Consider the following 24,174-nt stretch of genomic DNA (forward strand, 5'->3'; position numbering starts at 1 on the left):
GTGAACACAAGGTGACTCAGAGAGCGACACGGCTTGTGTGAGCCCTGTCTTATAAATGCAGCCCCATGTTTCCCCCATAAAGTGTCCATCAGCACCCTAATGCATCCCCCAGTGTATGTGACAGAGCCTGGGATTCCACATTATTAACTCCTGGCATTTTTATGAGCCTGTGGAACACAGTCCTTCTTCTAAATAAGATATACTTCCATGTGTTCGTTTTGCTGTATTGTTATTTCAGCTTTTTTTTTACCATGTAGCATGAGAAACATTGAGAAACTGTTTAGACTGCAAGTCTAAACCACAATAGGAACCACTAGACATACAGATTAAGGAAGAGGGAACTGGTAAAATGACACTAAAATTTACATTTTAGACCTCTATGCAACAATGATATTGTTGGTAGACACATATTTTCACTCTGCACACACCATCTTCACAGTGAAACATCATGCTGTGGGTTTGCTATTGTATGGTCTAAATCCAATCAAGAATTTGTAGCAATACATAAAAAAAATTATGTTCACAGAGGTTCACCATCCAATATATAAAGTATGTTACCTTTCTGTCTTATTACAAACTCTAAATGTTAGAGGAAAATCAATGACATTTAATTGTTTATGGGGCACTCCCACATATCAGAATCATTCTTAGGACAGAAATATTGTTTCTGGGCGTCATCAATAATAAGATTTACTGATGGAACAGGGCTTTATTGATTTTGGGGCACAACCAGGCGATGCTTGAGCTACACCTTCCTTTAGTTTAACAGTTATGCACTAATTGAAGTTAGTGGTTACAAATGTTAAGACATTCAAGGAACATAAACATGTTTGTATGTATGTATATGTATAGCACTGTATGTTGTGTAAATAGTGTTCACCATGATAAATTGTTGCATGTTGTTAAAGCTCAAGAGAAAAGAGTACATTCATAGTGGCAGCCTCACAATAAATGAACATGCTGTTTTGAAAACTTTAATCACATACAAATATGCAATTACTGCAACAATGGCTTAATGCTTCACTATGTTTAGAATCAGTTCCAAAGAAGTCTTACATGTGAAGAAAGAGAAGGATGCAGAGGAGTGATGGAGGTTTATGTTTTGTGTGGCTCTTTCACATAGTGGGCGTTCTCAGTGGGGATGAATAACACTCAAGCAGATTGTGAAAGAAATCAGCACAAGTGGCTCATATGATCAAAAACAGGCACAAGTGGCTATCTCAGGAGCCAATAAAGGACTTTCAGCTTATGCAACCGGAACCATTGGGCGCGGGGGTGCGTAAAAATCCCCCAGCAGGCATGCCAGACGCATAAACCGAGGAAGACGCCCAAGCGAGCAAGTTTGGAAACGTGAAGTCGACAGTAGAGTTTACACCGCGCCGCCCACAGCCGGTCACTTAGCCGGAGTCGGATCCGTCGGAGTTGTTTAGAGCTCAGACAGATAGTCCGTGCGTAAAATCTACCAACCAGACGCAACAGTGGTGCCATGACATGCAGGACACCGCGCGCCAACTCCACGGAAAAGCCTCCTCGACCGCACGGATGTACTATAGCACCGGAAAGATCATTTCCTTCAAAAGTGACCGTAATCTGAAGTAGAGGATGATGGGTTCGTCCATCCCTCTCCATCGGTTCAGCTGCGCCGAAGAACGATGCTGAGAAAATCAGCGGTGGGATTTTCTCAGACAGGTAAGATAACGATACAATCGGGCATGTTTGGTATAACAATAATGTTTCTATGCTTTTAGGTGTATGTGATTTTTACAGAAAGACATGAATCTGCACAAAAATTAATAAAGAAAATCTGAACATATTTAATTTTTGCTCAATACATTCAGTTCAGCACTTTTAAGTGAAGCTACGCGATGTCACGTAATTGTGGGGAAGTGGATATTTATAGTTGCGTGCATTTCGAGGAGAGGAGGAAAACTGCTGTGGTCAAACAAAAACAGGCATCATCAGTAATTCTGAAGTCGGAGCTCTCACTCAAGTGCACTTATTCCTGGATGTGTGATGTGGTTTTCCTTGTCTAATGCAGTGTGTAATGGAATCCCTTATCTGGACTGTGGCTCATCCTCAGAGGCGTGTGAGGATGGACACATTGTTGTAGATATTGATTCTGAGGCTTGTGTGTGTTTGTGTTTGTGTGACTGTAGGCTCAGATTCAGTTTACATTAGTCATGCATCTCCACAGCAAACAGCTGTGAAATCCAGTGTGGCAGCCTGAGCTTTGGCTTTCTTGGGGTCAGAGGTTTCAAAGGTCTCCTGCAGATCTGCAGGTCATCTCCGCCCTTCTACGTCTGTCTAATAAATCAAGCCTTGTACAGTTTTCTATTTTGTCAGAGGGACCTTCTTTTTCAGTTTTCAGATAATTTAGTGCAGCCGCCTCACTGGATGTGATCTAATTTTATTATTAATCAGACCATGAGAGATGGATTTGCTAGATTTAGGACGATCTGGCGCATTGGCGCTGCATTTGCTACACGAAACACAACATTTGCGTACTCAAATCAGGACATGCCCAGAATGCCCACCATCTTACTGACAGACTTGTTGCCTTAGTGACTGCCTTTTCTCACTCTTTTTGTTTTGTTCTCTAGATGTAATTCTGTTTTTAGTTCAGCATTTAAGGCTTTTTTTTTTGTTAGAGTTGCCCAGGATTGGGTTACGTGGCATGATTTGAATTTTAATCCTCAGTTTGTGGTTTCCAGAAATAGATTAAATGTTTCACAAATCCGAGACATATAATCTGTAAAGATCTTAGAATTATCCAAGATTATCAAGTTTTTATATTGCACTTATCAAAGCAAGTTAAATTCATCTGGGTCTTTGTTTTCCTCAGACATTATAAGAAAATGCTCCTTTTTTGTTTTCACTAATATGATCCAGAATGACTAATACGTTAAAATACCACTTTCATTTAACACCAATGGAAAGCTCAGAAGCCTCATTAGCAGCTAACGGTTAGTCACTTGAGGTATTCTCACAATGATTTTATTTTTTTGTCTTTCTGCCATCCATTTTCACTCGAAATCCTTAAAATAATCCTATATAGACAATTTGAAAGTTGGGGTCAGAAACTCCTCCATTGCTGAATGTGTTAACATAATTCAATAACTACTTCCTTTCATAATACAAAATTAGAGTTTTAAACATAAATAAAAGTGTTAAGCTTAAAGCACAGACTTTCCTATTCTGGACTCATAACTATAGCTTAGATGTATTCACTAGCTGGCATCAACTGGAGAGTGTTTTGCAAAACAGATTTCACATTCACATGGCATCATTAAACTCAGGGTAAGTCTATTACCATGAGTTTAACAGCACCATGTGAAGGCAGAATCTGTTTACTGTATTGCATGCAGCAGATTATCTTTTGGTGTCTCCAGTAGTCTAACAGCCAGTGTGAGACGGGAAGGGACGAGACTGAAAATGGAGTTCTGCTGTTTTAAAACACACCTAAAGACTTCACAGTGGTTTATATAAACACTACAGTAAGAAACTTTTAATTATCTTCCTGTCTGCAGTGGACTGAATCATTTATATGGGAGGTAGAGGTTGAAGGCTGCATCATCAATAATCTTCCAGATCAGTAGAATATTTCCTGATAAAGTAACTGTAAAGTTATGTAAAAATCACAAATGTGCTCTGAAATTGCTTATTCTCCATTAGCATATTTTCAACAATGTGTTTCAGTACTCAGAAACTTATTTCTTGTAATCTGACAAGAAAGTGCTACTACTGTATTTATTGTAAAAAAAATTTATTCAACAAAACTGTAACTGACATTCCCCAGAAACACCATTTGGTCAGAAATGTTTCACACCCAGTAACTGTACAGAGTGAGGATGAAGTTTGATTGGAAGTTGAACTCACAAGTGAAACAGCAGTGAGATGAGACTTTAAAGTGCAAACTACCTTCATATCACGCCAAGTAGTGCAGACTTTGCAAGTGTGATGTGCACATGTTGTCTAGGTCTCTGCTAAGCCTATTTTTATTATGGGAACAGAAAGACAGTATTTGGTATTTTTTTCTGGTTCGATATCTGAGTTTTTTGTGCAAGAATTCTGAACAATTTGAACAGTTTTATTAAACCAAAGATCATTTTCTCAGACATCTGACAGTAAACAGCTTATGTTGCTTCAACAGAAAGATAATTGGTGGCTCATAGCCTCCTACCTCAATTTGGCTTGTAAATAATCTGTGGTTTCTGTGTAATTAACCTCACACTGCAAACAAGATGATGATTGTTGGAGTTGTTTTAAGATAGTAGAGGTCATCTTTGGTATAGCGGTTAAGTCCAGCTTTTTGAACGAACTAACATGGATTTATGCTACATTAGGCTGCCAAGAGAGATTTAGCTTCTTTTAACAGAACAGAAAAAAATCCTGAATTGTCATTCAGGATTTAACCATTTTTTTCCTCATTTAACCCATGGGATTATGAGAATATCAGAAAGATAAATTGAATCACGAGATCAAATTCAGAAGCACTTGCCTCACAACCCCCCGTTTTCAGTAAAACCAAGCACGACACATTTGAAGGATATATTTTTCTGACATGTTTGTATGAAACTGTGGGCATGTGATGCAACAGTAGAACATACAGCAGATGGTGATTTCATGGCTCTGTCTGCTGCAAGCTTGTGAGAGGAATGTCAGTTGCCAATAAAATGAAACATTTCCTGCACTGAATTCCTTTAAAATACCTAAACCAGAATGTGTGGATTGAACTACCCTGCAACGCTGCGCCTAATTTAAAAAGAATGTCACAGTGAAAAGCTACTGTTTTTCTTAGAAACTATATTTGCTTGATATGTTTGTTTTGTTTTTCTTTTCACAGCTACAACACTGACAGAGATTACTTGGACTCCAAAGTTGAGATTTTAAAGCAGCCCATCAATCATGGAGAGCCTCAGCGAGCTTCAAAACCCCCTGCTGGACAAAACCAGCATGCATGCGGTTCAGAACGACTACCAGGGCTACCAGTGTGACTACTCAAATCAGCCATACCAGGACAGCCTGATCGATTATTACTACACTGGGACCAGCGGGAAGCACAAGACGCCCCAATTCTTGGACGCCACCTCTCTCCATCTGGCTGTGGAGGCTTTTTACAGGCCCAACTTCATCCTGTTCAAGGACGACGTCAGCCTTCACAGCAAGGACTCTAAAAACGAGAGCTTTGAGACCACTTTCACAGAGAGTAAAGATACTGTTTCATATGGAGTTTCCCCAGAAAACACTGTGGACATCACCCTGCAGGGAGAGAAGGACTTGAAGATCCAGACAGTGTCATACGAGGTGGAAGAGGAGCAGTGTCCTGAATATGAGGTCTGGGATTACACCAAAGAAAATCCTCTTTGCATCCTTACAAAGGTTTTCCTCATGTATTAGCTTGATTTGGTTATTATTTCAGTATTTACCACAATCTAAATTAATCAAAAAACACAAAAATTAAAAAATGAAACATTTAAATCCACCTAAATGCAACCCAGTTCAGTCAAGTTATAATCAAACTCATTTCTGCTCAAAGTCAAAAGTCGAGTTCATTCGAGTGTAGTTAAAAACTTTTCAGTTCAGTAGGACCCATTCTATAACTCTAGCTTATAAAATTTAAAACCACACTTGAAACAGAAAGGGAGAAGTAGCAGGACCAAATTCAAGTCGGATGGACATCTGAGTCAGGGGCAGAGAAAAAAATTGCCTAAAAGCATTTAGATTTGGAATAGCGAGGCATATAAAAAGAGGAATATCAACAAAGTTACTGCCAGCAACAATTTATATACAAACTAAAGACAGTATGGCTGAATGAGGAAAAAGACCCAGTGGCAGCCCAGCAGTCCAGGATAACTATAATGACTAACGTGATGAACCAAGCTCCCCCAGGTTTGCATTTTTTATAACCAAAACCAAAAGTTTTACTTCAAATTTTAGAAGTGAAGATGGTGCCTCGCTTTAAAATCCAAACTGAGGCAAGTTCCTTAGAGAGTACGCTGATCAACAAAACCACTGCCTAAGGTTCTACTTTTTTAAACTAGAGTAAATCTTTGTATTTGAAAGTGAAAAGTGTTTTCTTTCCCACAGGATATTTATTGTAGATATTTTAGATTGTCAAAGTTAATAGGTTGAGATCTCACCTGCTAATTGCCTTCATAACTTTCTCTCACATTCAATCATTTAAACTAATAAAGTATAGCAGCTGTCCTAAACTTTTATATTTTTCACGTTGTCTTACATCATAACCACAAACTTTAATGTCTCTTACAGAGATTTTTATGTGAAAAACCAAGAAAAGTTGTGTATAATTGTGAAGTGGAAGGATCAGACATGCTGTGAGACAATGGGATATCTTCTTGCTTTAAGGCAGTAGTACCACCAGCTGCAGTATACAAGCATACATGGTTTTAAATATATATTTTAACAAACAAAAAACTGAAAGTGTGGATTTTTGTCAATCTTCCCCGAGGCAGTAAAAGTCACCTTTTACTTGAATTACAACTATAAATCTTTGTAGTATTTCTCTCTTTGCTTGTACACGGAATGAAGTTTTGCCCAGTTCAATCATGTTGGGTGGAAATTGTTTGTGGGCATGAACTTTCAAGTCTTATCATATTTTCCCGGTTCAGATCTGGACTTTGACTTTTATGATTCTAACATATGAATATGCTTTGATTATTGTAGTTCTGACTATAAATTTAGACATGTGAACCTCTGCCTTGATCTGAAGTCTCGCAGCCATAAACAGTTTTTACTTAGTATTTATCACCTATTAACTCTGACTGACTTTCCTGTCTCTGCTGACGGATAGCGTCCCCACAGCATGATGCTGCCACCACTTTGTCACACTGGTGATGCAGTGTTAGTTTTCGGTATATATCTTATTACTACATATGTTTTTGAGTGTTTGACAGGCTGATTATGATGCTGATTCGTTCTCAGTGATTAAAGATGATCTTTTATCCAGCACTGAATGACATCTTGTAAAAGAACATGAGTCATGGTGCACAGACTGCAGTAATACCTATTCAGTTTGCTATTCTTATGGAGTGCCGGCGTGATTTAATGTGATTAAAATTTCTCTCCAAATGGTCTACGTACTTAGGGTCCTAAAAAATTTATGCGGTATATAAGTCTGCTTTTGTTTTATTAATTTCAAAGAAAATTTCATATCTGACCTTATTAGTCCAGACTTTATTTTCTTTGTCTAAGGGCTATAACGGTTTTAAAAGAAAAGAGAAAGAAGAGAAAAAGGATCAAGGAGAGAAACTCTTTTCAGAAGTGTAGAAAATCTAATTTTAAGCAAGGACACTTATGAAATACCCAGGGCTCTGAGCTGGCAGAGGAAGAAGTATAGCACCCTAACCGAGCTGATGATCGCGCCAGCTCCTGTCACTCGGAGGCCTGGCAGATGGATAGAGACACTGCAGCAAGCTCCATTAATGCTATAAGTAATGTCCTGCTTTGAGGGAATTAGGCGGGACTCGGCTGATGCATGGCCCTCGTAGCAGGTGAGCCTCCAGCTGAAGTTTTTCTATTTCAATTCAAAAAGGGCAAATAAATCTGATGAATAGATGTTTGATGAAATGCTGGATTTCTAGCTGCATTATGAGCAGCTGTGTTTCTTTACTCGCCTCTCTGCTTGTGCAACTATGATTTATGTGTTTTATAAATCATGAAAGCAGACATATGCAGAGCTGCACCTGCAGTTTGCTGCTGTTGAGAAACAGCAGCAAACTGGAAGAGTTTCAAAGTTTTGAGAATAAAAATAGGAAATAAAATGAAAACTGTTCATATGTACATTTTTATTTACCTGGAGGTGAAGCCGTACTCTATAACAAAAGGGAAAACTTAACTGGCAGATATTTGACATGTGTGTGACAGGGAAGAAATAAATTACAGGTACCACCGTAGCAAGACCTCTTCCACGATGCCGCTGTGACTGCCCCAGTCAGCAGGGTCTCTGTGTGTTGAGGCGACTGTCCCCTCCTGAGGCTAACGAGGCCCCGGAGAGAGCTGTGACAGGGTTGTTAGAGGCAGTGTGTCTCGGTGGAGCCTCCATCAGTTATCCAGACAGAGCAGACTGGGGAGGAGCAGCAAACCCAGCCGACAGGAGTCAGCATCAAAGAGACTGTCAGTTCGACTGAACACTCTGGTCACTCTGGACTGTTATCAAGTGTTGCCACAGAGATAACGGGAGATTACACGCGCTTGTAGTTTATATACGAGGTTATGACCAGCTGCTGTTCTGATGGATACACCTGGCTATCCAGGTGGGCTGTGTTCATAAATCAAATAACAGGGAATTTCTTAATTTTATCTTGGCAAAGCATGTTATTTGTTTGTTAATCATGTGCTTCCATCTCAATTTTCTCAATATACAGGTGCATCTCAGTAATGAGAAAGGGATATATTAAGAGTTTATATATCTCTTGTTAATGTTGATTATATCTTACAACTAATGAAAACTCTGAAATATGGTTATAAAAAAATAGAAAATTATCTAAGACCAATAGAAGGCTTTATAAACATCAAGAATATTAATAATTAATATTAAGTTTACAGAGTGCTGAATCTATGAATATATATGGAAAGTTGAATGCAAGAAAAATATGTGGTTCAAGGAAAGGTGCACAAGCAACCCCAATCCTTGAGAGCATTATGAAGCAAAGGCACAGAATCCAAGTTGCTTAAGGTCCAGTGTTAGATTTTCACAGTCAGTGATCATTTGGGGAGTCAGGCCAGCTGCTCGTGTTAGTCCAAAGACAGATCAGCCATCTGTCGTTAAATGTAAGAGAACAAGCTTCATCAAAATTAAAATTTTCCTCTCACAGAAACCCTGGAACCAACCAACACTGCCAAAAGTACCAGTATCTGGTGTAGTGGTCATGACATCACTGCATTTGATTGGTCACCAAACTGGATATTCTAAAAAAGAAGACCACTAATAGCAACCTCGGTATTCTATAACAACCAACCCACAGCTTCATCGGCTGAAAACAAAATACCGACCACACATTTCGTTCGTATGATATATTTTTCAATAAGTCAACATTTCTGTGTTGATAATTATTTTTTGTCTTGCTCTTGTGTATTTTCATCTTTTTGAAAAGATTTTTTTCTTTTCACTCAGCTTTCCAGTTATATGCTTGGATACAGCACTATGCAAAAAATTCATCTTTAAGATTTACCTGTGTGGAGTATGAGTGACTGGTTGTTGGGCAGCAGTCTTCCCTGGGATCATGTTGGTCATAAAATGACCAGAATTCTACATTACAAATCATTTTTATTGCTGTTTTGAAGAAATAACTAAAAAAAACCTATCTGAAATATTTTGAAATTTCTCCTCTATGTAACGAGACTGTAAATAATATTTACAAATTTCTAAAATATTCAAATGTATTGGGCTACACATGCAAAGGGTTTTTTTTGGTAAATTGCTCTGATTACAAAAATGATGCTGTCTGTTTCAATCAGAAGACACAAGAGAAAATATACGACAAGCTTCACTTTACATGCCTCAATGCCTCTTCACTTCTTGCTTTCCAGACTTTAATTACCTGTAAAACGGTGGCTTGAAGTTCTGCCTCTTGCATTGATTATTATTTTTCTCTTTTTTTTTTCTTCCCGTTTCATTCGATCCCTGAAGGCAGATAACACGCCTAACAAATGAAACCTGCTCTTTATGGAGGCTATTTATTTACAAAACCCTCCTCTCAGTCTCTGGTACAGCGGTAAGAAGTGTAGCATCCCCCTCTTAAAGGTCACTCACATGTCACACTGTTATTGTTGCTGCAGGCCTGATGGGCTCATGTCAGTCAGGTCCCTCATTCATTAGCCCGCTCAGAGCCAGCGGCTTTGAATTTGAGCATCAAGGGACAGTATCTGCTGACTGCGGAACACGCCATGTTTTGTAAGACGTTTGGCACATTAGGGAAGGACTGTGGAGGTCTCTCAGGCTGGAGAAGCAATTTAGTACATAAATGACACTGTCGTCTCGCTGTTTCTTCTGTCACCTCGTGATGATGGAACAATCCGTTAATCCCGAGTTATCTGTCACCCTGCTCATGGGTGTTGACAGAAGCACCAAATCTGTTTCAGCTGACCGAACTCAGACTGTCATGGCTGGTTTTGGGAAACAAGGACAGAGACCCCGTCCTGAGGAAGGAGAAGAGAAGCGGGAAGCTCAAGAGTGGGAGGGTGTCTTGTCAAGAAACATCACTCTGAAGAAGTTCAAAGTACATCTGACTATTGCGTGTCAGTCTAACTTACTCATACATTTTGCAGGTGTCTCAGTCAAGATCAAAGCCTCATTTTCTTTTTACTTTTTTTTTTGCCAACTCAAAATGTAAACTTGAAAGCATAATAAAATCTGATTACTGTTTTTATTGATCCTTGTAAATGTGCTGTTTTCCAGAGTGACAGCTCCAGTGATAGTGAAAGTGAGGACAACTTCATCGTGCTTCCCCCTCGGGACTACTTGGGCCTGGCCATCTTCTCTATGCTCTGCTGCTTCTGGCCACTGGGCATCATTGCCTTTTACTACTCTCACAAGGTAAAGGGTCCAGAGACCTCGAGCGGGTCATTAATTCTGATTGCACCACTCTTAAGGTCAGCAAGCACAAGCTCTCAAACAAGTGTTTGCCGCAACCCATTTACCACCCTGTGACCCTGTTTGCAATTGTTTTGGATGATTGAGTACATAAATTCAGAAATGCACCAGGCAGAGAAAGCATTAATACAGTTTTTTTTTTTATTGCCTGTGAGCTTGGTATAAGCAGTGGGTTTCATATATTATGCTTATGTGTCAGTTTGGCCCCCTTCTTTGGTTATAAACAATATCTTAGATTGGTCTAGCCTTCATTACCTTTCAGTTCAAAAGGACCCAAAGCAAACCCAGTATATGTTCAGGTTTCTTAACATATACTGTGTGAAAATCAGAAAAAGTCACTTTTATTTCTCCTAAAAGTATGAAATTTGACTTAAGCATTCTGGGAGTACAGGAAATTTGTTGGTTTTTTTTCTTTTTTTTGGACTTGACTAATCATCTAAAAGTATCAGTACATCTCTCTGTCCTTCCACCATCCATTTCTCTGACATCAGTCTGTAAGTACATTTGTCCATTTACCCTTCAATCCCCCCTTTCCTTCCTTTTTAAAGAGACTGACTTCTAAAATTTGAGTCTGGAAAAGTTAGGAATTTTGATGTTATAAAGTATGGGTTTCCTTTGCAACATCTTCTGCAGTTATTGGGAGAAAAAAAAAAGAGAAATACCAGAGCTAAGAGTAATGCGTCAGAAGAATAAATAGAGGTCCTGCTTTTTTCCCCTCAATGACCAAAACAACCAAACACCACATTTGTCACTGTCAGAGGCATAATGACCTAATTGCCATGGTAACTAATGGCTCCCTGAGAGCATTTCTTGTTTTTTCTCTTTTAACTGTGGCTTAACACCTACTCATACACTCTATGCTGATGAGTAACACAGCGGCTCATATCACTCTCTGCTTTGTTTTTTTAGACAGGCAAGGCCATTGCTAAGGGAGACTTCTCCAGAGCGGGGATGAGCTCCAGAAGAGCCCTGTTCCTGGCCGCCCTGTCCATTACGGTTGGAACAGGGATGTACGTGGGGGTGGTTGTTGCCCTCATAGCCTACCTGTCCAAACCTGGACATGTATAGCACTGGGCCCAACTGCTGGCGGGGTGAGATTAGTAGGAGGAGGCGGCATGAGAGGAGGGGAAAAGCTGGGCAGATCTCTGTTGCCTCTAATAAACCTGTGTGATGAAGAAAATGAAATCTGTATAGAGAAATATGTCTAAACCAGAGAGAGCAGAGGATGGAAATACCCCATGTGTGGATGGAGCATTACTTCAACCACATATTGATCCAAACTGAGTCTTTATTTCTGGTATGCAGCATTTCCACCAAAGGAATAAGAACAATAAAAACGGTTTGAAAAAGAAAACTGTCTGAAAACTGAACTCAGAAAAAGCTACCCCTCTTTATCCTCTTAGACTTTCACAACAACTTAATGTGAACTTTAGAAAAGGTGTTTCATCTGTTTATCAGTGTCTTAGCAGCTCTGTAAATAGATTTATTGTTACATGGTAATAAAGTCAGATTTTATGGGATTGTTTTTCTTTTCTTGGGGAATAGACCAGAAACGGATCACATCACAGAAAAAGTGAGAAGATGACACCAGACAGAAAAGACATGATGGTAATTTGTGTCTGTTGTGTGCTGTACATTTAGTCAATAAATGCATTTGGCATGAATAATGAAACACCTTCCATGTCTCACCGTCACTTATTTTCACTAGAGCAGCTCTGCAGGTTTACGTCCTAGAAATGAAAAAGGGAGAGTTCATAAAAGATGAATCCAGCTTATATTTTTCAACAAAATCTAAGCAATTCTTTTAAGAGGGTTTTGTGATGCTCTTGGACTTTTCTTTTACAATAATCAAACTTAAAAAATTAGCAGAGAAAGAAGGCAGAAAGTTGTACATGAAACTTTACTCTGGGTGGCTGCATCAGACACTAAGATATTTTAAGTGCTACCACAATTTAAGCAGCTTTTAGACAACCTGAAATGCCAAGACTTTAATTGTAGTAAGTCTTAGTTTGATGAGAGGCTCCTCAAGGCTCCTCAACTCACTGTATCATGGCAGCTAAAAAAGCCTGTGAAGGTGCATTAGTGGGATTATTCAAGGAAAACCTCCAGTTAGAACATGTCAGGTGCTCAGCATCTATGCCCATGATGACTAGATAGATGCAAACATGTGCGAGTACATGCGTGAAGTAAACCTACAGAGTAATAAAAGTTGTAACCTTATCCGGAGATGTACCATTTCTCCCTTTGTGTTGAGGATTTTACTCTTGTTAATTATTAGAACTAATTTTCTTTCTTAGAAGAACAAGACACTTAAAATTCAGATCAAGACATTCTGAGCGATCATCAACTTATTTGATGGAGCATTTCTGTCCTGAGGGGAGTGATCTTTCCCCAAATAAAAGGGCCTTCATTCACTTTTAATGGCACAATGGTTCACTGAAAGGTTTGATGAATATGTTATGCCCCATGTCTCCTGCATGTCATAAAAATTCTTAGCCTTTGCTAATGTTTGAAATTTTTAGACGTTTATAGATGGAGTGAACATCCATCTGACTGAATTAATCTTACTCTCATAAATTTAATTGTAATTTAATAACTTGAAGGTTTTTATTAACTATATTATTGTGGGTTTCCTGTCACCAAATCCAAGTCGAAGACTTCAGGAGGGGAAATCTGAACGAACTCATTTTCATTTATATAGTTGAGCTTCAGGCAAATTGCACATTAAATATAAAAGAGTAGTGAAACTTTGGTGGTCAAAACACATATTGAATAAATGTCTTGAGCTTATTCTTCTTTTCAAAAGTCTTCAAATGCCATGTACTCCTTCTCACTTTTCACATTTGTGAGTCAGTACTTTCTATTATTAACTTTAATTGCAGGGTAAATGCAGGTGTTTGGGGTTTTCTTTGAAAAACTATCAAGTTTCAACCCAGATTGTTGGTTGAACTTAGATCAGGAAATTTCTGGCACATTAACAGACTTCATTCTAAATCATTCCATTGTAGACCAGGCTGTATGTTTAGGGTTGTTTTCATGCTGGAAAGTGAACTCCCATCTCAGGACCAAGTGTTTTGCAACCACTACCAGGTTTTTCTTCCCAAAATGCACTATGCTTTTCTCCATCAATCTCTGTATTAATTCTGACCAGTTTTCCTGTTCACCGCCGAGGAAAAGTAAACTCCAGTAAGCATGGTATAATAACCACATTCAGAATGATTAAATAAAACCTAAAAACTATGATTTTCAATGGATGAAAACTACAGACTGATGGCCTGAGCTTCAAGCTTTTAATCAACTTGATGTTTTTCAAGCTGAGTAAAAGTCAGAAATTATTTATAAAATGAGTTATTATACTGCAACCCAAGGCTGACAAAAAGTATTCAAGAACTCTCTTGAAATACATTTCTAATTGTATTAGACAGCAGATGCTGAAAACCACTAAAGGACACAAGTCATGTGGTTTAATATTAGTGTTGGAACAGCCACAGACCAATATATTGGGTATTTGCTGTTGCATCTACACGCTTGTAACTGGCATGCCCCTTTATTGTCTTTTGGCATCACTCATTGCTGAGCCTCGAGGTGACTTTTGCTGCCAGCAGCGGAAACAAAGCAAGCTCTCAGAAGTCAGGATGTCAGAACAAAATGAAAGCAGCACTTTAGGACTCCAGCAACAGGGGAAAAGCTGTCATGCATTTCCAATTCTCTTGTTCCACCTGCTATCCAATCAAAGCATTCACCTCCGACGCTAGAATTTCCTAAACAACTCAGTGAGCCTTCAGTGTCCACTCAGTATTACCTAGGAAACAGCTCCTAGGTAGTTGAGAGAAAAACTCAATGTGACAAACAACTCCTATATAATAAAAAAATAAATATATAAGGGTACACTGAACTTCATTTGATATCAAAAAATAAAAATAAAAACTATGATGGAGATGGAGAGGTGGGAAAGAAAATGGTCTCCTAAATTTGTATGTTTTCTCTTTTGTAGTGTTCCTCCAAGCAAAGCTCTAATGCACCAAATGTGGGTCGATAAGGGGGAGACGGGGGCGAAAGTGCCACTCTCATCAATGGGAGCTGTATGGGGTGCTGGAGTGGGCTCGCTCTGCAAGAAAGTGCATTGCCCCGCATGCGTTCTCTCTCCCTCGGTAGATAGGAAGAATCTCCCACGCTTGCTAGCACTCACAGCATCCATCGCTGGCTCAGACCACCAGAAGCAAACTGATTTTATTAGTCATCCACCCCCATGTGAACTAAAACCTTCCAAGAGGCAGCAGCAGGTTGAATATAAAATGTATATATTATAAATATATTATAAATATGTGTGCTAGTACAGTTTCAGTCCAAATAGCTTGGGTATTGTCTTGAAATCAGCATTACACCAAGTTTCTAAATGTATCACATTAATATAGAATGAGTAATACAGTAAATATGGCTTTCAACTGGAAAATCAAAAGGTATTTCACTTCAAAATAGCATAAAAAAACAAAGGATTTCCAGATTGTGTGATTGCCACATCTGCAAAGGATTTGTCATCTTCAGTTTTAAGCCTAAATTAGGGTTGGCATCCTAATACCAAAAACATCAAAGTTGTCTGACCAAACAACATTGATGTTCTTGTTGGCAAAAAATTGATTAGATTTAAAACTCAACTTTTCTCTCAATTCTATGGATAAGCTTTGTATATGACAATTAGACTTGTACAGGAAATGTTTGTATTTGATAAGCATCTTATTGTATGTATTGCAGGTGTTTTGTGTATCTTGTTTATAAATTTGATATACATTTTTTTTTAAAATAAGACAGAAATGGGTGTTTTTGTCTTTTGATGGAAACACGTTGTGTTGTTTTGTCCATTAAATGTACTACATCAGTGAGCTTTGACTTGACTCATTGACTCTATTTCAGGTTGGACATTTGTTTTTTCTGAGTTCTAGACTTAAGTTTTCTTTTTTTTTTGCTAAATTACTCCACCATGAGATGACCTCTCTCCTTCCAGCATTAGGGTGGAAGGAGAAACTTAAAGATCACCTATAACATGGCAGATTGTCAAAAGATAAAATACTGCTTTATAGAAAAGTGAAGGAAAAATATCTGAAGCGGAATGATGTCGGGTTCATACAGTTAGGGGATTGACTGAAATCAGAACTATAAGCTGAGTAGCCAGAATGGTAAGCATGAACAAAAGATTGAACACAGTTTCTCAGACTCTAATTTGAAGAGTAGATTGACCAAGAGAGATAAGAACGAATAACACATTTGCAATGAACCAAGAGCAAACAGAGAAATATTTAGTACATGTCATTAGAGAAAAGAATTACTGAAAGATCTCTTTATCCAGTTGGACAAGGTCATTCATCTTCTCAACCCACTTAGTAAATAAATTTAAAAAAAAAGAAATCTCACAAACTAAATAAAAGTATGAAAGATACTTTATAATGATGAACACCTTGAAACAACACCGACAAGAGTCAGGAATAGAACAGAAAGATGGGGGAAACACATAAAAGCTGAGAGCTGCATTAATAAAGAGCTTGATGCTTTTCATAGAACTGAAGGGCTCGTTTAGATTTTTATCGCCACCGCAATAACATACTTGTCACTCTGCTCAAGGACAACTGACACGTGAACAATATCTGTGCTGTGGCTTTATGTTTTTGAAGTGGCTGCAATATTTACATTTTCTAAAACTATTTAAAGCTTCCCTTTTAAATCAGACTTTTAGTGAGATATTAAAAAAAGGGGGGGGGTTAAGAAAAAGCATCCTGGTAATTTACATAATCTGGATTGCGAATGTTTATCTTGTAGAAGTAGATAAACCTCTCGTTGTGCGCCAGATCAAAACCTTATAATTTATTTGGCAGATTAAAGACTCTTACATGCTGTTTGAAATTTATGCAGAGATATTTTTTTTTTGAAGCAAGCTGATAAATTTTATGTATATTTGATTATCCCAGGGACACTTTCTAGGTCATCAGCAACATGAGTGATGTCTCTCTGGCAATAGATGGAACAAAGCTCGTGACTGCTGTCCTTTGAGATTTCAGCAGCTTGTTAAACAGACACTAAAAATGAAACTAGAAAAATTCCTGAAGAAGTTTTAATGGAGTCTGCAACTTTATGCATGCAGCCCAGCACCATAACAAAAGTCGTGTTTCTGATGAAGGCTTAAAATGAACCAATATACCTGAAACGTGTCCTTAGTAAACTATGAAAAAGAATTGCATATGGGAAATCCTGATATAGGCAAATATGTTGCCATTAGCAGAAGGTTAAAATGTATCCAGAAGTCTTCAATTTAGTAAGAAAGTAGAGTCAAAAAGTTTGTAGTTGAATTTCAGCTGTTCTGATCAGCATCATCACAACCAAGAAACAGAAATCAAGTTCTGAAGACACCTAAAGCAGTGTTTGATTATTAAACAATATTCCAAGCAGACAATAAGTCCATGATAACTGGAGAAGTTAGTGTGTTCCACAACTCAGGTGGAAGAGTCTGACATGACAACTATTAGCTGACCTGCAAAACACCATGAGGGGAGAAAAACTAAAATGGGGAAGTGGGAGGGAGGGAGGCTGACAGCATCATGCTGGGTCAGGAACAAGGAAGCTGGTCAGAGCTTAATGAAGACTGGAGCGTACCAAAAACAAAACCTTAAAATGGACATAACATTCTTTCAAATCCTTCCTTTTCACATTTAAATCATTCAATTTTAGTCTATATAAAGTGGAACTGCTATACTTTGGTCTACATTCATTCTTATTGTAGCTCCATAGGCTTGCGTTTTACCACTGTTCTCAGGTGTTTCTGAGAGCAACTTGTTTGGGTGCAGTCTCTTTAAATTCAGTTCAGGCACTTAATACCCGCCTCCTTCAGGTCATAGAGCATTCCACTCCACCCCATTCAGACATTTTTATAGTTTGGGAGCAAGCAAATTTACAATTATCTTTAAAAATCCTAAATTAATTAAAATATGTCAACATTTTAAAATGCCTTTTAAAAATACAAATGATTGTTCATATTTATAATTACTAGTGCACTGAATTGGATCATGTGTTCCCCAGGACAAAAACAGCAGAAGCAATGCTGAAGTTTTGGTATACTAACACTGTTCAATATATACAGTACTGTTATGTCCTCAAAGAGCTAAGGGTTAGCACACAGCGCTAACATAAGTGGAAGGTATGATGCCACCATTACCAAAACAATGGCCAGGACGTCATATCAACACACAATAAATTCATGTCTAAAATAAAGTTTGTTGCCATTATATTGCAGCTTTGCAGATTTTTTTCCTTGCAAAATCTTTTTTTAAAACTATCACTTTTCTTTCATATCCAAAATTTGGCACTACTAAATTATGTTATTTTTTCAATGTCAATGAAATACTTGTGGCTGTATCAAGACAAAATGTTAAAGACAAACAGGTATGACTACTTCTGCTAGACGCTGTATTCCTGAACATGAAGCACTTTTTGATAGCGTGTTTTGACACTGCTCCTCACCCCTGGGTTGTGGGAAATGATCTGAAAGCCTCTTTCATCACTGCTTGCATTCAGTGGGTTAAAGTCGGATTCCCACGAGGATTCCTGTGGCACTTTCCATAAATGAAGACATTCCCACAGCCACTCTCACCACAACAAATACCTGCATCCCTTTATGGTGACATAGCTTTCTTTATCCCTCCCTCTCCATTTTATTCTCCCCGTCATTCACATCACAGTAAAGCTCATCTTCGAAGCATTTCACACATACATGCTTATCTGCCCCACACCTTAGTTGCAACAACAAGACTCGCTCTTCTGTGGCGCCAGGCTTTTGCTAGGATACACTCTGCACAGATAAGGTCCTCCCAGCCTCATCTTCTGGCCTGTGGCTTCACTTATCATTCTTTAGCAACAAGGGAGCACCGTCTTTCTGTTCATGTTTCACTTCTCTTGATAACAAACTGGTCTTTTTTTTTTATTATTACTCCGGAGCTCCCAGCACTGTTTCAAATCTAGTCTTATGCCAACAGCAGACGCCTTTAACGCAGCAGAAAGATAAGACCCAGTGAGATGTGATGGTTTTTAATTGCAGTACCTGACACTTCCCAGAGATGAGTGATGCAATTTCTGAAGAAATATGAAACAGGAAGCAATTAAGGTTGGTATTATAGTGTTAACGTAAACACTCACACATATTGCTGGAGCAGGCATGCATGCCTGCAGATGGCCTGCTGAGTGGACAGCTGCTGGGGCCATGCCACACATCATAAATCTCTCCAGGACATGTTGTCAGGTACAACTTTAAGAGATAACTGGTGCATTACGAGCAGGCTGCAACGGTATGGACCGGTCTGAAACAGATTAGCTCCCACCATCATGTGATTTTAATCAACCAAATGCCTTCAGTGTTGGTAAAAAAATATATTTATAATTTTCCCCTATTTCATCTGTTTTTGCTTTTTTTTCACACATCATTGTTTTGACTTCAACAACTTTCATTTATCAGAAAAAAGATAACCTGAGAAAATACAAAAACCCGTTTTCAGTAACTGATTTTATTTCATAGGGCAAAAGCTATTCAAATCAAATGGGCCTATATAAAAACATAATTGTTCCATTATACACATTTGCTGGAAATGACTGCAATCAAGCATTGGTGTTAACTGGCAATGAGTGTTTTACGTCGCTCTCTCTTTGCAGATTTATGATCCTCTCTGCAGATTTATTTTTAATTCAGTTTTTCCAAGCAAACTAATTGACTAAATTAAATCTCTGAAAAAAATCTTTTTATACATTTACATTCAACTTTAAAAACTTTAGTTCAGAGCTAAATACTTAAATAAATACAGCCCAAGTCTTCTCCCCAGTTAGGCTGGTTGAACACCTTTCCTTGTGAGCCCAGCTCATGAGTACGCTTCCATGGCAACACATGACCCAGATGACCTCAAAGAGAAGGAGCAAGGGTTGAGGAAACATCTTAAATTTAAATGATTAAACTTATCATTTATCAAATTCTTCCCCAAGTAGATCAACACATATCTTTTGTCTCAAGACATTTTCCTTCAGGATTGTTTTCTTCAGAACTTCAATGAAAATCAACAAACAATCCGTCAATTACAGCAAGTCATTCAGGTCCTGATGCAAATTGTTGCTATGGTTACTGTTGATAAACTGGTGAATAAAATTTTATACCAAATCCAACTGTGTCATCTTTGTCTTGCTTGTAAAACTGTTTTGTTGTTGTTTTTGGTAAATGTGAGACAAGCCCGTGTCTTCTTTTTGGTTAAAAGAGGTTTTCACTTTCCAACTTTCTCAGTGATGCCACTTTGCTCAGTCTCTTTGCTATTGTTGGATCATGAAATTTAACTGAAGTGAGTGAGACCTGAAGTGCTGTAGCTGTAGCTCCTGGCTCTCCTGTGACCTCTGAAATGAGTCACTGATGAGTTCTTGAAGTAATTTGGTCGGCTGGCCACTCCTGGGGAGGCTCACTACTGTTCCATGTTTTCTCCATTTGGGGATAATGGCTCTCACAGTGAGTCCTAAAGCTGTACAAATGGTTTTTTTTTTACTATTTCCAGACTGATAGATGCAAGTGACTTTGCCTCTTATCTGTCCTTGAATTCCTTTAGATCAGGACATGATGTGTTGCTTTACTGAAATATTTTACCCTAATTGATATTGCCAGACATGTTTCTCATTATTTTACAGGTCAGGCATTAATCAGACCTGAGTAACCAGGTAAAATAAAAAAATGTGGTTAATTGACACCATTTTATGATTGAAGAAATTCTACAAGGATTTCCTTCTACAAAGGATCAGGCTGCTTTGAATATTCTTTTTCTTTAAAAATAAGAAATCCTCACAACTCATTTTCACAGTGTGGGACAAAAAAACAGAAGAAACCTGTGAAGAGGCAGATACTTTCACACAGCTCTGTGTATGAAAAGCACAAAGATATTCTCAGTAGTTGCAGGTTTTAGATAAACGAATAACATTTTCAGATATTTAATAGTAGGACTGATCAACTAAAAAACTTTGCAACTGCCAACAGGTCAGCAGGTGAGCAAAAAAAGTCCAGAATTATAGATTTTAAGAAATTTTTTCACATTTTTGGATTTTGGAAAAAGGGTAATGTAGAGTTAAAGTCTGATCATTCAGGTCTACATGCAACCTGGTTAAACAGTATTCTCATCAAGAGCAGTAATTGAGTGAGAAAAGATTATAGAGTATTGATCAGCAGATCATGTCTGCTCTACAACTTGGGAAACAGCCAAATTTTCAAACGTGATGTGATCAGTGTCCCGCTGCTAAATCTCGTTCCAGTTGCATTTTTTTTTATCATCATAGTTTACCTGATTTATGCCACATGTGGAATTGAGGAACAGTTTTCATTTCACATCTAACCAACATTCACAAGGCTTTTGTTTTCAGAGGCTTACAAACAAAAAAACAACAACAACACTGCCACCATGTGGCTGCAATCGTGAAGTGTCGGTTGATAGTCGAAAGCAAAGCCAGTCTCGGTTTCACATTTAGAAATGTGAGGAAAATATTCATCAATATTTCATCAATAACAGTTAATAACAAAGCTGCCGTCCCTTTTATGCATAATGATACAGAGGTGTCAAATTAATTTGCATTTTAGGCCACATTAAGATCATGAATGTCCTCAAATATTCAGTTGTAGCAGAATATATTGATAAACCCATTAAACTAACAAATTGATGAAATAAAGCTTTCTCTCCATGAAAATAATAATTTTAAAATGAAGTATTATTTAATTTTCTTTCACATTAATGTAGTTTGGCATTATGCAAATAAAAATGAATTTTAATTGACAGATAAAAGCACAAGTGTAATTGACATTCTATTTTAGAGACAAATGGCTATGGTGAATCAGATTTGATCCATGTGTATATGCACTTATTAGCGTGTGTAGACAATAATCTGCACATAATGTAAACAAACGTGATCTAATTGTTGATGTTTTGATGGTTTCAAGTAAAAATCCTTACTGTATGCCCCAGCACAATAAGAAAATGATACACTAAACTTGAACTAGAAAATAATCCTCAAATTGTTAATCAGTTATGTGTTTATATTATACATATAAACCTGGGAGCTACGATAATTAATAAAACAACATGATGTTATTCTGATAGTAATGGGATCATCAGTATGCTGTTCTCTGGCTAAATTTAGGCAGAATTCAAAACTGATGAATGCAAACGAGAGAAAACGTTTTGCTTGATACAAAAAAGGGGACTTAAAGTAACCTGTAGTTTGTGGAGAATATCTGTTAAAGCTTTCTTGATCTAAATTAGTTCAAGTTCAATCAGAATGAAGAAATATCACTTCTGAACATACCTTTGTAAGTCTTGCCACAAATCACGCAATGCGTTTAAGTCTGAACTCTGACTAGGCCACTCCATCACATGAAATCCTTTCATGTAAACTGTCCTCTTACTGTTCCGACTGCATGTTAAAACTTGCTGGAAAGTGAACCAACCCACTTATAGGTCTTTTACAACTTCCTTCCAGAACTTGCCTGTATTGAGCTCCATCCACCTCCTCATCAGGTCAACAAAAGCATCTCCACAGCAAGCTGCTCGTGAAGAGGCTGTAGTCAGGGTGATGTGATGAGTTACCTTTTGCTACAGCAGAGTTTCATATGCAAGACAAACATTTTATCTGACCAAAGCGTTTTCTGCCACATTCTTCTCTTTTCTCTGCATGTTAGTTTTGGTAGATACCTAATGTCTTGTTAGGTTTACAGTTGTGTCATACACATTGAATCCATGAATATAACACAACTAAAAAGACAAAGCCTGAAGTAGTTCAGTCACTGAGCGAATAGATTTCTTACCTAATTCAGCTTTAAACCTCTCCACCTCTTTAAATGTGACCGGTCTGGTGTGATCCTTGGTTTCCATGATGCTGCATCTTCAAGGATGGCAGACTGTGTTGCTGTTTTTGTTTGAGGAGCCAAATGCAGGCAAAAGACAGGTTGAGTAAAATTAAAATAAAAAATAATGAAAGTAAAAAAGAAATCTCTGTAGTCCAATTTAAAAAATGTGAAACAAACCTGAGAAAACTGAGTTCAGAGACAGATAGGTGAAAACAAATGGGAACCGGTGAAGACAGCCTGAACCAGAGGGGAGCCATTACAGAGCTAATTAGTGGAACCAGATACAGGTGGGAGACTAATCAACAGAGAGAGAACAGCTGGAGATCAAAATAAATAACAGAAACTAAACAGACAGAAATGCAGAACACAGATAATGTTCTCAAACAAATCTTTGAACGATGGACTCTATTACTAACCACGAGATAACTTGATGCGGGTAATTTTATTTAGGAGTATTGGTGTAAAGTCGGACTAATAAAAATGTAATAAATTAATTCAACTTTGGAAAGATAGAAAAGGAAAGCAAATCCATACAATAAATATGCATAAAACCTGATTATGCAAAGATATTAGCTGTCATGAAACACTAGCAGTGACTGAAGCACAATAAAAAAGCAAACACAACAGATAATAAAACAGCTGCACACACACACTTCATCTACCAGGTATTGTAATAGAGTTAAAATTTGTGCTTTTAATAGCTTGCAATTTTTCTCTTTTGAAGTTTCATAAAATGTTTTACTTCCAGAGACAAATGTATCACCACACCCTGTCTCTGTCTTGCCTTCTTCAAATTTCAGACATTTAAGGTTGAAAAATATCCTTCCAATTGTTCTGTTCCTCAGATTCTTCATCAAATTCTGGAATAAACTGCAACTGGAATTGTTCCAAAAGTGTTTAGGCGCTTTTGCAGATCCTCTAGTGTTTCTATGTTCTTTTAGGGGGGAAAAGACTTCATCTATATATGCAAACCATGATGGGGAAGAATATATGTTTATCTTCAAAATCTGTTTTGAGAAATGTTCAGTTTTAGAAGATGATCATTTGTACGTGGCCAGATACTGTAGATATTACCAGGATCACTTAAAGTCATTTAAAGACTTTTTCTAAACCTCTATGCAATTTAAAAGGGAATTATGTTTTAGTCTATCCACAGAACATGTATTTTGTGTCTGCAAAACACACATCATATTTAAAAGGTATAAAAACAACACACAAAGTCCATTGAAAGTACAAATTACAAATTACTCACAAGTAATCAAATTATCTGAAATCCAGATGGCTCCTAATTTTGTTTTTCTCAAAGTCTTTGTCTTAAATTAATGGGGTTATCAGTGGAAATAGGTGCAGAAAAATGTATTTAGTTGTAGTAATAAATTTGTGCAGCAGGGGGCAGAACAAAACCATATTTCCACATCAGGGGCTTCTAGCTGATTTCAAATGTGGAGCTAAAAAAAGACTTCCAATTATTATCTGAATATGGCTGTCAATGCACCCATATTTCTCAAAATAAACAAAATATTAATAATGCATTAGACGAAATCTTTCCCTAAAGCTCATCAGTCACTTTGCACAGATTGAGATAATCTTAGGGTGGTCTTGAAGCTGCAGACTGCCGATCAGGAGGGATATTGTGAATTACCTCCTTATCATATACAGTATAAAC

The 24,174-nt window shown here is 37.8% G+C and overlaps 1 protein-coding gene and 1 long non-coding RNA gene across 2 annotated transcripts; one reads left to right on the top strand and one right to left on the bottom strand.

The window, feature by feature from the left end:
- The first annotated feature begins 1,183 nt into the window (after window positions 1–1,183).
- Window positions 1,184–12,288, top strand: LOC114134745 (synapse differentiation-inducing gene protein 1-like). The gene is made up of 4 exons (XM_028001524.1): window positions 1,184–1,689; window positions 4,844–5,334; window positions 10,418–10,555; window positions 11,522–12,288. The coding sequence occupies exons 2-4, from the start codon at window positions 4,906–4,908 to the stop codon at window positions 11,678–11,680; spliced, it is 726 nt and encodes a 241-aa protein (XP_027857325.1). The 5' UTR covers window positions 1,184–1,689; window positions 4,844–4,905; the 3' UTR covers window positions 11,681–12,288.
- Window positions 9,367–22,790, bottom strand: LOC114134746 (uncharacterized). Its single transcript, XR_003593454.1, has 3 exons — window positions 22,686–22,790; window positions 22,467–22,567; window positions 9,367–9,643 (listed from the first exon to the last, which is right to left on the bottom strand). It is a non-coding gene; the product is annotated as an uncharacterized LOC114134746 (long non-coding RNA).
- Between the last annotated feature and the right edge of the window lie 1,384 nt (window positions 22,791–24,174).

Source organism: Xiphophorus couchianus, chromosome 19, assembly GCF_001444195.1.
Source record: "Xiphophorus couchianus chromosome 19, X_couchianus-1.0, whole genome shotgun sequence".
Lineage (NCBI taxonomy): Eukaryota > Metazoa > Chordata > Actinopteri > Cyprinodontiformes > Poeciliidae > Xiphophorus > Xiphophorus couchianus.